The sequence below is a fragment of the Heterocephalus glaber genome, unplaced genomic scaffold (assembly GCF_053883595.1).
Source record: "Heterocephalus glaber isolate CG9 unplaced genomic scaffold, H.glaber_assembly_v1.0 deba00001606, whole genome shotgun sequence".
Lineage (NCBI taxonomy): Eukaryota > Metazoa > Chordata > Mammalia > Rodentia > Bathyergidae > Heterocephalus > Heterocephalus glaber.
Genome location: NW_028258377.1, coordinates 20,240,932 through 20,254,814, shown reverse-complemented (window position 1 = coordinate 20,254,814; position 13,883 = coordinate 20,240,932). Strand labels below are relative to the sequence as shown.

Genomic DNA, 13,883 nt, shown 5'->3' with positions numbered 1-13,883 from the left:
AGTATTTCTAACTTTATCATTATGAAATATCATTGTCTATATCTAATAATATTTCTTTTTAAAAGATCATTTTATCCAGCATCAAGAGAGCTACAACAATTATCTTTCTGTCTGTTTTCATGGTATTTTCTATCCTTTTATTTTCAACTTTTTCTATCTTTATATTTAATAGTTGCCTTTTTGAGACGCACATAATTGTTGGTTCTTTTTTATTCCACTTTGGCAATCTATGTTGTTTAATTGGAACATTAATCCATTTGTATGGATTAACTGATTATATTTATGTCTGCATGTATCATCTTATTTTTTGTTTTTTATTTGCCCTATTTCTTCTATATTCTTTTTCTTTCCTTGTATCTCATATATTGGTATATCATACATGTCTCTTCTCCCTCTATTGAGTTATTACAATAGTTTACTATTGTTTTTAAAGGCTATCCTGTAGATTATAACATGCCTTCTTGATTTAATAAAGTACTAAATTTTAGCTTATCACTTTCTGGATAATTCAAGGGTTTTTGAACACTTTTAGTTCCAGTGACTCTCTTCACTTTTATGCTACTGTTTTTATCTAAGCATCTTTTAATCTAGAACAGTCACTTCTTATCCTTTTCACAATCCTGACCTTTTTAAGAAACCAGAGTAGTTATCTCCTAGCATGGTCCACTTATCTCATTTGTTTGTCTCCTCTCTGCTTCATCCTCCAACTCACTTCATCCTCTATCTCACTCACCTTCTGAAAGATAGAAATGCGATCTAGCTAAAGTAGATTTAGGGTGAGCATATTTAGCAACAATATTTCACAGACAGTGCTTTGAATTTTATATTGTGTCATATCAGGAATATGAATATTTGAGACTCATAATACTCCTGTGTGGAATAAATACGATAGTATACATACAGTATCTAATGTGTTATCTGACACAGAAGAGATGAGTAGTAGAGTTCCTCAACTTCAGCACTAGTGACATTTGGGCTGGTTAACTCTGCTTTGTGCAGCTCTCCTATGCATTTTAGGATATTCAGAAATATCTCCAGCCTCTACTCACTAGGTGGCATCCCCCACTCATGAAAATCAAACATATCTCCACACATTGCCAAGTGTCATCTAGGAAGCAAAATTCATCCTAGCTCAGAATCAATAATATGGAACAAAACCTCAAGTATTATTTTAAATACTCCCCAAACACTTACTATCATACTTTGTTGAAGGATTTGACATTGAGAGCTAAATGGGACATGATTCCAGATCTTAACATACTTCTAGTTTTGAGGGGAGATGATCTGGAAAATAGGCAATTAAAATAGAAGGTTGTAAGTTCTGTGATAGGAATAATCATGTATTATCATGAGAGGAAGGTGCTGTGGGTTGGCAGTTTGTTGAGTGTGTCTTGCAGAGGTTTATGTGTTGAAAGCCTAGTCCTTAATGTGGCATTTTTCAGAGGCAGAGCCTAGTGGCAGATGATTGGGTCATGGGCTATCACCCTCACAATGGACAGACAGTGGCCTGGCAGCGTGAGTTAACCTCTTTTCTTTATAAGGTACCCAGCCTTGGGTATTTTGCTATAGCAACAAAAAAGTCTAATACAAAGGCATCTTAATTCAATCTGGACCAGGGGTCCTTTCATGGGGAATAAGAAATTGTGAATAGAGACCTGCAGGACGTTTCCCTCCTCTTTCCCAGTAAGCCTCAAGAGAACAAACCAATAATCAACATTCAAAATGGAGATAAATTCTCCAGAAGTGAATTATCAAAACTTGTATTTTCAAGGTTATATTTCAGAATATGATGAATAAAGAATAGTCTACCCTCAGAGACAGACACACAGATAAGGTGAAGGAGGAATAAGAGCTGAGATGGCACAATCTGCCATATATTTCTTCAATTCTTAACAGCAAACATATTGTAACTTCTCATTTTATGTCACTCAGTCTGATTGGGAACAGACTGCATAATGGAAACCAGATTAATACCAGTCAGGATTCATGTCACACACATACATGCATCCCTTCTTGCTAACACCAAGAGGTGTGGTATTCATCCAGCGGGACATAAGAGTCCAGCAGCCTACACCTCCAGTCTTCTTCCCAATCAAGTACTTCTTCAGCTCACTTGCAATAGAAGTCAGAGCCTGGCCAGCCATTCACTAGGCCAATTTTCTCTCCTTCCTGGGCACAGAGCTCGACTGTCTATCCCAGTCTCCCTTGCAATGTAGTATAGCCACATGACTGAGTTCTAACCCAACTATATATGAGTTGAGAAGTACGAGTATGTACTTCTTCCAGGTTTCAGCCATGGAAACCTCCCCTGTGCAATCCTTCATGCCATTTCCCCTCCCACTGGCTCAGTGCAGACAAAGACTGGGGCTTTGGATGCCAATATTTAAAGATGGTAAAGTCAAGGAGCAGAAGGAACCCGTGTGACTGACTCTCTGATTGGAGGAGAGAGGTCTTGTCAGTGTCACTCATATTGGGTTTTACAGGAAAAAGACATAACCTCCCACTGTGTTAAGTCACTGAGATTTGAGGACTTATCTAGTACAGCAGCTATCATTACATACCTAATATACCACAGCAGAGAAATAGCCAGGTTTATTCTGCAATTGTAATCCCGTCAGTTCCCAGACATGCATGGTATTTCAGCCTTGTTCACCAAGCCAAAGAAAAGAGCTTTTTGCCAGAATAATTCACTGATACTCCCTGGAGAGAAATGGGTATGTGAGAGGCTATTTGCAGGGCCATTGCTAAAGATCACACTTCATCTAATGCCTGCAACACAGGAATATGAAAAGACATGGGCTTTGATGTCAGACAGATGTGGCTTTGAATCTTGCTCCCCATGCTTGACAATTCTTTGGCTTGATATCCCTGGGCCTTTGTTTCTTCAGATGAAGAAAAGTAGGGTAATAATACCTCATAGGAATTTTGTGGGACTAAATGAAATGATAGCATGTAAAAACTAGCATAGATCCTGATGTCCAAAGGACTCAGTTAATTCTTTCCCAACAACCACAAAATTAATGAATTAGGAACTTCTGTACTCTTCTAATCAGAAGACTATGCAAGGAGAGGCCTTTTTACAAAGGGCTGTGTGTTTATCTTTTCATGGAAATGTTGACTATTTTATACAGGGGAACCAGGTTCAACAAATACTTCTACTGTTTTCTTTGACCTAAATTAGAAGAATTCAATTTTTACAAAACTTAAAAAACAAAGTGTAGGGCCGGGGATTTAGCTCAGTGGTTTTGCCACCTGCTGTGCAAGCGCAAGGACCAGAGTTCGATCCCCAGTACCAAAAAAAAAAAGATAAAAGACAAAAACAAAGTGTAAACACAGGCAACATTCATTAATTTTATAATTTTTCCCCTCACAAGAAATAAATGTCACATTTTCAAACCAATGACAGTAGAACATATGCTGGGATTTGATCCTAAGGGGAACAATCAAAGAGACCATCCACACAGCAGGAAGGAGAAAAACATCTTGCTAGGTGATAGCAATGTTCGTGAGATGAGGCCCTTCCCCATTCTAGGTGGTATCAGGCACTCTACTTTACCCACACCTATCTCTGTAAATAAGATTGGGCAACAGGACAGGTGAACAGAGAGGAATTCTTCTAGGCAAACTAGCAGAACTCTGGACTGTTACAACCATGTCCCCTGACTGCAGAAGGAGAAGGAGGCTGAAATGTCAGGGCAACTAGGACGCAGAGGGAAGCACTGATGAGAGCCGCCCACCAGCATGACTAAGTGCTCCTGGGGACAATCCCTGCTCAGAGGGAAGAAAGCAAATATCCAGATGTTATTAGCTGCCAGATGTGATTAACTGAGGGAAAGTGAAGCTGCCCACTTAACCATCTGAGCAGCCCTCCTCATCAAAGTGACCCTAGAGTTGTCTGCAAAAGCATTCTTCAGCAAAATGAATGGAGACCCCATCTGTCTCCTGTCCCACCTCTTCTGCTCCCTCTCTCTGATGGAGTCAGAACAGTGGACTATTTTTAAATCACTGGTGATGTGTGTGCTCATGAAAACGTGTGGGCTTCCTAGCAGAGGCTGATGCTCACTCCAGGAAGAACAGGCTCACTGAGGGCTGCTCCCACCTGCCCATCCCTCCTCTCCCACGAGAGTGCAGCTGAGGAGTCTGGCAGGAGGGCACCTGAGGAGGAGCTTGAGCTCCTTGCGGAGGAGTAGGGAGTACGTGATTCTGGCTTCCATGACAGGGTAAGTGCAGGCTTCCCTCCTCTGTGGAAGGGAAGGCTGAGGCTTGCCTCAAAACCAGCCCCATGTACAGAAACCCAGAGCAAACTCAAGCTGGGGAAGAGCAAAAACAAATTCCAGGTGTAGACTCCAGCATCTTTTCAAACAAAGGAGTGTAAGTGGATTTCAGTGTCTCTGTAACATGTATTTGATGGGCTTTAAATATAACAGCAAACATGTCATTAAACATTAGAAAGTTGTTTTTAGCAAAGCCACAAGACCAATTTACCAAAAAAAATACAAACAAACAAAAAACACTATTTAAGACAGGGGTTATGCTTTACTTACAATCGCTCCAGCTGCTTCAGATCCTGGAAGGCACCTCTCTCAATGATGCTGACCTGGTTATCTTCCAGATGCCTAGAACCAAAGAAGCAGCAAGGGTCAAGGACAAGATGGGCTAGGAATTATCCTATGAGGGCTCTGGCCTTGCAGCCAAGGTCACTTAGCCCCTCGAAGTACCTTCTGGGCCCCTCCAAGAGGAATCAGTGTGGCAGGACAAGATAACTCACATCCCAGCTTGGTGTCACGGTAACCAGAGTTTCACCGCCTGCACACTTCTACCTGACAGATTGGTTTCCATGCCTCTATTTTAAGAATGTTCTCAGCAAATGCCCCCCAAGCACTGCAGGATATTGCACAGAAAAGGAAGAGGTAAAAGCTGCTTCTTAGAAAATCCATATATATATTCAGCATCTCTTCCTTTGGAGCTCCCTCCTCCAAGGATTCAAAAATACTTCATTGAAAAGGGTCTTCCCTGCTCACCCTAGTAGAAAGGGTGAAGCTACTGTACCATGAGACAGCTGGCTATGGCTGAGAAAAGCAGCCTGCTCCCAGGAACTGCCCTCATCTGGGGCCTGGCTAATCTCACGATGCTGGTCACAAATGCTCATTCTCCCTAACCCCAGCCACAAGCTTTGCTCACCCCTTAAGTCTTCCCAACAGGTGATTAAAAATCCTAAACACTCTGTCCAAGTGAGTTTGATTCATGTATATGGTACATCCTTAATAACTGAGCATACAATGAAACATTTCTTTCCCTAACTTTAAAATGTCAGATTAAAATGGATTAGACGAACAGTAAAGAAGGGTAAAAGTGAGGCTGCATGGCTTCCATGTGGCTAGGGCTGCGCCTGGGCCAGGATATGAATCAAATTGCACTTGATAGCTGAATGGAATTGGGGAGAATACAATTGTGACTGGAGGAGGTTTCTATGGAAGGCAGACTCAAAGAAGAGTCAGAGGTTCCTCCAGACTAGACAGAAACAGAGGAAGAATGGCCTTGGGAAGGGTCCATCTTTGCTTCAAAATGGACCTTCCATGATGGCCACCCCTCAGAGGTATCATAACCTCCTGCACGCTTCCCGTTCAGGCCTCTGTGTCTCATTTTCCAGTCTACTTCCCAACTACACTAAGGAACAGGAAGGCAGCACTTCTTTTCATCCTCCTCCTCCCACTTCATATCTGCTTATTCAATGAATGAAAAACTAGACAACTCTGGGCCACTAACACATACTGATTTTGTATCAAGGAAAAGGCTAGCGTAAGAATCTTCCATTTCTGATATCAGAGTAAGTGAGGGTATTTTATTAGGCTCAATGGCATTTCATCTTTGTGTTTCCAGATATCAACTGGTCAGAACTGATTATCAGTCAGGGAGGTTAGCCAGTTTGCTGCAGTCTTCATCCACCTTGGACTTTCGTTTATGTCATCTCTGGCCCTTATACATGAGGCCCTTCACAGGCTCCTCACTTAGTAGAAATAGAAGTGACTGAACAGAGATATTAAGAGACTTGCCAAGGAGCTGTGACACATATACAGACACACAGCTAGCTAGGAAACATACACCCTCTAGGCCCAGACTGGCACAATTTTCCAATGTTGTTTAGAACCCCAGCCCTACTTATCAGTAGGTGATGATATTACATTGGCTTAGGTAGTCAACCTCTTGAGACTCAGTTTCCTTTCTATGGAGAAAATAAAACATCACCACAACTTGTTACAAAAATACAAATGGAATAAAGAAATTAAATCATCAAGCACATGATCTGAAGTACATTTAGAAGCTTAATAATTGTTCCTTCCCTTCCTTCTCCTCTACTCTGCTATATGGCAAGAAGGCCTTGGAAGGCTAATAGATTCACGCTAGCACATCTTGCTAACAGGGAGCCAGTACAGTGCTAGTGACAGGGAGTTTGTTCATTAGGATTTTACAATCAATCAATCAATCAATCAATCAATCAAAGTTTGCTCTCATTATTTCCCAATTAGAAAAGTGACTAACTTTAAGGGGACTATGGGTCACACCACCTCTAGGTTTCCAAAGGAGCCTAATTCCAATCTCCTGTGATATAGGTCTTAGTTCTACACTCACTAAACTCTATTAGCTTCTCTCAGAAAAGGGAGAAATGAAATGTGTGCCTATGTGATTCCTGAGCCTTTTCCACCTTGCTGGGGCCTTGGAAGGCTGACTTTCACGGATTCCTCAGGTAGTGCCCTGATCTCTGGTTTCCTTCTGGATTAAACCAGTGGGAATCACCAGCAAGGGGGAAGGCCACAAGAGGAGAGTGGGGGATTTATTATCCTCTCTCCTGGCCAAGTCACTTCAGGTTGACTGTGTCTCTCTACCTAAGGCCATAGGCGCTGTCAGGTAGCCCCTGCTCTGCTGCACATTGGTCGCTACCTGCTCCCAATGCTCTGAGAGGCCCAGGAGCAGTAGTGGTTCCCTGCCGTCCCAGCTGCACCATCTCTTCTTGAATTCTCTTACTCTGTACATAATTCTTTATTTAGCTCTCCTTGTTTTCCTTGCATGTCATCTCTTTTGTGTCAGAAAAGGTATTCAGAGCCCCTCTGAGATCTACTTCCTAGATCAATCAAAGGCCAGCCTGGCACTTAAAGGCTCAATAAATAATCACCATTTGGCACGGAAAAGAATCAATGAATGGAGGAGCCACCACACTCCCATCCCATCTCCTAAACTAAGATGCAAGCCAAGAGCATGCATGAAATCCATGGATACCACCCTCATTTTACTGAGCAGATGCAGGACAGGGGATCTAGGAAGGGCTGGGCTCCCAGAAGGGCTGCCAGTGGCTGGAGTCTGTTCTGAGTTAGAGGGACACATACTGTGTTCATTTTCGGCTCTTCAGTATTGTTATTTTTTTAGTTTTAGCACTGGATCTGAATCGGAAATGGCCCTCATGTGATGATGGTGGAGGTGGAGTTTAATTCTTTTATTAACCCCATTTGGGATAAAGCTGGCTTCCACATTATAAGTATAGCAGAGCCCTTAAATAGATTACTAAGAAAGAAATACAATTGATACCACCAGAAGAGATCTTTTCCTACTCCCATCCCACGGGAGAAATGACTATCATGGGCAAGTCTTATTTCTCCTCATTGCATACACTTCACTTCCAGAAAATTGCCCTAGGATGGAACTGAAGTGTACCAATTTCTCTTTCATCTGCTTTCACCAATTCACCTGCACCATATTAACAGTTCTTCAGGAAAATGGGTGGCAAGCTCAAGTTATTCAAGACTACTGAGTATTTTCTGGCTTCACTAAAAATTGTAAATAAGAAACAGATAAGGGAAATGTGCCAAGATGTGATGAAAGCTTTAACAAGAAAAGATAGTCATGTAGATTGCTTAGCTAAAAAGAATAGATTGAGAGAAAATAGGGTGAAAATGTTTGGATATTTTATTGGTGTTAGAAAGCATTTCAGCTATTCCACATCACAGATTCTTTCACAGTAATAAAGGGCCACTTGAATGAGATTGTCTTTGAGTTGATAAGCAATATAATGAAACACAGTATATGAATGGAGTCTATAAAGTAGGGGTAAAAGGCTTTTTGGCATTGCTTATCAAAATAAGAAGAATGTACCAATTAACTGAAAAGATAAATTGTAGTCAAAGGAATGTTACAGACCATCCAGAGGATATTAATATGATCTTTTGTGATTATTTTAAAGTTTCTATTTGCAGAGAGAAGAAAATTGGAATCAGTATTAGCCTTTCTGATGTAACAGTAAGAAAATCAAAGGGTTATTTTTGACTTGGTTAGAAAATGAATTATTAGGTGAAATTTGTGATTTATATGAAGGAAAATTTCTCACAGATGCAGGGGAAGAAATTGAAAAAAAATTAGAGGCTAAACAAATATCTGCTTTTTAAACTGGGCAAATGACCTGGAAGCAAGAGTCCACTGATTATATTTCTTCAATAAAAATCATCCTAAAATGAGCCATGGAATTCCCCAGCCTAATCCCAATCTGATTTGCATACACCTTGTCAGAGCTGCCAGTCATGTGACAGATGCAGAGTTGCTGGGGCAAAAGAATGCTTGTATGGGATGGATCATCTCTCTGAGGATGATGAAAGGAGTATGTTCAAGACCAAAGACAGGAAAATACTTCAATGGGAAGCATCTGGTAGTAGCTGGAGGCCCAGTACTCAGATTCCCATGTCCCCCACACCCTGGGACTCAGCAAAACTCAGGTAAGGCCTGCACATCAGCACTATGTTTTTTCTTTTCAGTACTAAGGATTGGACCCAGGGTCTTGCACATACTAAGCAGATACTCTATCACTGAGCAACATTCCTTGTACCTGCCAAATTTTTCACACTGGGTGTACTTTTACTGTCTTGGCTTCCTAAGCTTTCTAGAATGCATATACACAGCAGTGCTACATGTATGTTAGAAGGCACATAGTCTGGGTTCCGATTCCAACTCCTGTGGTCACCTGCAATGGAGAGCCGAGACTCCCTAACTTATCTGTGCTCTGTTCCCCTCTGCTGCAAAGAGGGGCTCATAATGATGACAACCTCATGTGTTACCACTACAAAACACTGTGCTCGGTCCATGCAAAGTATCCTGTACATGTTGGTTGCCATCATCATCATTATTAACACTTATCAAATCAGGAAAACAATGTAATAAAGGTAATATGTCACAAGTACTACTGAGAACAATCATATACTGTTTATGATAATATTAAACCATAAAGCAATCTGTGTGTAACTACGTGAGATGAAAACCCTACTATCTCTTTGTTCCCAATACCGATGATGAGAAAACTGAGCCTGAAAGAAGTGTCGGGATTTGCCTGAAGTAGCATGGGAAGTTAACACTAAATCAAATGAGAATCTGATACTTCCTGGTCTGCACACAAAATTCTATTAGTAAAAGAAAGAGGTGGCTTCAGGTACCAACACTTTAGCTGCTACTTCTAGTAGAGATTTGCCAGCCAAGAGTCCATGACACAAATAAGACCGAGGCAGTGGCCAAACTGTCCAGGTTGCTCTGCAGGGCACACTTTTGGGTCAAAATCAACTATTGAGAAAAGAAGGAAAGAGGCTTCAATTGCTCCTCTCTTGGACCTCTCTGAATGTCTTAGACTTTTCAGTGGACACTTGGGGAAGTTTCTTACCACTCACGGACTTAAAGATGGATAAAAGTGTTCAAAATTCAGCAAAGAAACCAAATATTCTTTGCTTCTCTATTGCATCAATGTCCATCTAAAATGTTGCTACCTGTCTGCACAGCTGTGAATATTCAGCAAGGGCTCTGACCCTATCTGGCCCTCTCTCTCCCTTTTCCCCTCCTCCCCATTAAGCACCAAGATAAATAACATTTGTCCTGATTGCTCTTTTAGTGCACAGGCTGGAGAAGAAATTATAATCTCTATGGAAGAGAAGCATGGTTAGTCAACCTGACATTGCTGTCATCCTGTATGCTGGGCATGTTGATTTATTCATTTATAGCCTTCTGTTTTCCCTGTCACTGGAATGGAGTTCTCCCATCGATCTCACCCAGCCAGCAGCATCCAGCCATAGAAGGTGATACCTGTGAACACTTGGGTACAGTAATGAAGGGCTTTCTGCTGCTGAACAATGGATTCCTGTTGCCCAGTGCTTCAGAGTGTGATGTCAGGGCAGCAGAGCATTTTAACAAAGCTGAAGAGCTGAAAATGAGAATGCATTAGAGAATCTTTTGCTACTTACAAGACTCGGAGGTTCTTGAGGCCAGCAAAGTCCATCTTGGTGATCTTGGTGATGTTATTTCTGTCCAGGTCACTGCAATGGAGAGCAAATTCAGGTCAGATTTTTGCAGGTTACATTTATGGTCTATTCAGTCCAGACTGGGTTGGACTGGAGGGACGTTGCTTGTCAAGGAGAAGGCAATTACAATGATTAATGATATCCCTTGAGCATGCCCAACTAGCCTTAAGGATATTGCATGGAATAAGCCATTCATTATGTATGTAGCAGAGCTCTGTTATATTTCTCTGCTGTCTGGCTTCTGTGGATCCTTCTTCAAGTAACAAACTTTTTCCTGCATGTCCACCTCCCCTAGTTTTCAGATCATGTCATACACCTGGGGGCTGATCCCTCTTTCCAATGCTAGTGATTCCAGGAATGGGTACCTGGCATAAGCCAAACTTATAAGCATCTTCAATCCCTCTGACCACAACAATTGTTTCAGGAATGAACGCATGACTTAAACTAAAAATAACTCTGCTCAACTGCTCAGGGTTCCACTAAAAGACGAGTTGCCAGTAAAAGACAGTATTCCAGGAATTGGGCATGGTGGCACACGCCTGTAACTTCAGCACTGTGGGAGACTGAAACAGAAGATTGCAAGTTTGAGGCCAGCTCTGGCAACTTAGTGACTTAGGGAGACCTTGTCACGAACTAAACAATAAAAAGGGCCAAGGGATACAGCTCAGTGTGAAGGCCTTGGGTTCAATCCTCAGCACCCATCTACCCCAAAAAAACACTGTTAAAGTAAATGAAAAGAGGAATTCTTCATGCTGTCTTATGAGTGTCTAGATCTGCTTAAGCCTGAAGCCATGTACCTCTTTTTTGGTATTACATGAACCAGTCTACACTATTTCCTTTGTATTTTGGTTTAAGCCAGTTTGAGTTGAATTTTCTATCACTTGAAACCAAAATGAACAATTACTGACTTTGGTACATAGCTAGACACTAACAGGCATGACAACCTTCTCCAAAAGACAAACTGAACTTGTCTATTTTCCAAATAGTTTGCAAACTCCCTGAGGGCAAAGACCATGTTTCATTTAATTCTATAGCACAATAGAGTAGAGTAGGTGCCCAGCACATAGCAGAGGTAACTTTGCTAATCTCATACGACAGCTGCATGGATTTTTTCTTCTTCACTTGCAAGTTTAAGTGCCTGAAAGTGTCCCTAAAGAGAGGAATTTGACATGGAAAAGCTGAAAGCCTTATGGTGGTAGTATTGGGGTCAGGGTGTGTGTGTAGGGGTGCCATGAGGGTAGAAAACCAGAGTTAAAGGAAAACTGAACTTAAGAGTAATCCATGAACAACTGTATAAATATTCATTGTTCACTAAAATCATCTAAGACTACTGGATGCAGAAAAAGAGATCATGAATAACATATTATAATTCCTAGTATGGATGCTAAACAATTAATCCCTATATATCATGCACAGCTTCCTTATGAGAAGCTTATCAGGGTTTTTGGCCCTTAGAATTCTACAAGGTAACTGTAAATTTGATCTGCTTTTTTCCAGGACATATACATACTGTCATTCATCACTTAATAGCAGGACTTGTTCCAGATAATGTGTCATTAAGGGATTTGATTATCACACAAATATCACGGAGTATATACAATGTCACTAGGAGGTATAAGTTTATGGGATCATGGCCATATATGCAATCCATCACTGACTAAAATGTCATAGGGTACATGATTATACTAAGAGGCATTCCCAGTAATGGGTCTCCATTCAAATGTCCACCACGTCTTTGGTTTTGCTTGTCAGGTCCTAAAGTTACCATCCTACAAGTATGCCCCAGAAGGACTTGGAAGATATACATTTGATAAAGGGAACAGATTATGTCACTTTGTAAGAGGAGCAATCAGGTTTGAGAAGGGATCACTCTCCTGATATTAAAAATAATACTGGAATTGCTGGGCATGGTGGTACATGCATGTGATCCCAGCTACTTAGTTGGGGGTGGGGGGTGGTTGATACAGGAGGATTGAAAGTTTGAAGCTAGCCTGGGCAACTTAGCAAGACCCTGACTCAAAATAAAAAATAAAACGGACTGGGGATATAGTTCAACATTCCCAAGCAACAAGAAAGAAACCAAAAGAAACACTACTAAAATAAAAATCGAGTGAGTCCCCAAGTAGCCTCACCTACTCTTTCTCATGCAGTTTTCCATCCAAGTTGGACCACCATTCAAGTTGTTTTCTACCTAGCCTGTGATGGAGAAGGCAGACTGAGCCGTCTGAAGCTACGTGGAGTGTTGGTAAAGGGAGAACAAGAAGTACTCTGGCAAATAAAGAAGGCTGGCCAGTGTAAGGTTAGATGCCAGCAGACAGACAGGACTCTGCGTGAGCTCCCAGGCACACCGCACAGTGTTCTCACCACCCATCAGAACTCGGATGATGTCTGAAGACCCTGACAACTGCAAATATGACAATGCAACTAGGAGTTTAATTACCAGGACACAGCATGGTATCACAGCAGCTTGTGCTGGTGGCTGCAACACCGATATTTTCAATTAATATTTATTATGGGAAAGAGCACAGAATGTGTGGCTGAAATGCTGAGGACATGGCAGGACAAAGTGTTCTGGGGGTTCCCTGGGTTCAGAGTCAGTGTGTGAGAGGCTGAGCTTCAGAAGCAAGCAGTCCTGAGATTAAACACCTGGCCAGCTTCCTATGAAATGATGTCAGGGCACACTTCATTTCTGAGGCTCAGTTTCTCCACTGACAACAGCAGGATGATAATGTTGACCTCAGCGATCTTTATGGGTTAAATGAGATAATGCATACACAGTACTTGTCAAATACTCAATCCTGGCAGCTATGATTACCGCAGTTAGTTGAAGTGCATCTCCTCTACCTCCACTCTGATATTTCCATCACCAAGAGAAGTTGACCATCTTGTACCCCAAGCTTTGTGCCTCCACATGAATTTCCCTCAAGAGATTGCCTGTTGGCATGCTGTCTTCCCACAGGCGAAAAGAGAGCTGTATTTTGTAGCTGAAAATAGAATGACAGCACCAAGAGGGGCTCCCTCTGACTGTCTCTGCATCACAGCATTTTTGTGACACCTATTTCCATGGCATCTGGATGCGGAGTGATGCAGGCAGTGAGAGAGAAGGAACAGGCTCTCCCGGTCCACTGAGCTCACTGAGCTCTGCTACTGGCCTGTGTCCGCCTCCCCAGACAAACACTGGCAGAGAGGAGTCAGGGCTACGTGGGCTTGGAGGGGAGAAAAGGCCCGGTTCAAATCTCTGTCCCATCCCCACACCCCAGCTACGTGTATTTGAGTAACTCACTTAACTTCTCTGAGCCTCCGTGCTTGGTATAACTTCTCCTGTTTGCAGACCACAGAATGGTGAGGAATACAAAGCCTGGGCTTCAAACACTCTGGTTGAACACAGGAATCCCTTAAACTGAGACTGAGCAGAGGCCGCCAGTCTCACCCCTGGTCCTCAATACCCCAATCTGCATTTTTTTGAGATTTTTCAATCTTCAGCTCTGGCCTTTGAGGGAATCAGTACATGTCAGCCTTGGATGAGCTGAACCATCAGTAGGCAGTGTGGTCTCATATGAG

The 13,883-nt window shown here is 42.0% G+C and overlaps 1 protein-coding gene across 1 annotated transcript in view; it reads right to left on the bottom strand.

The window, feature by feature from the left end:
- Positions 1-13,883, bottom strand: part of Slit3 (slit guidance ligand 3) — a 606,864-nt gene that overhangs the window by 552,446 nt on the left and 40,535 nt on the right. Inside the window, exons 2-3 of the mRNA XM_004836404.3 lie at positions 10,266-10,337; positions 4,545-4,616 (exon numbers count right to left, since the gene is read on the bottom strand). Coding sequence (XP_004836461.2) covers positions 4,545-4,616; positions 10,266-10,337 — 144 coding nt within the window. The remainder of the gene's footprint in view (positions 1-4,544; positions 4,617-10,265; positions 10,338-13,883) is intronic.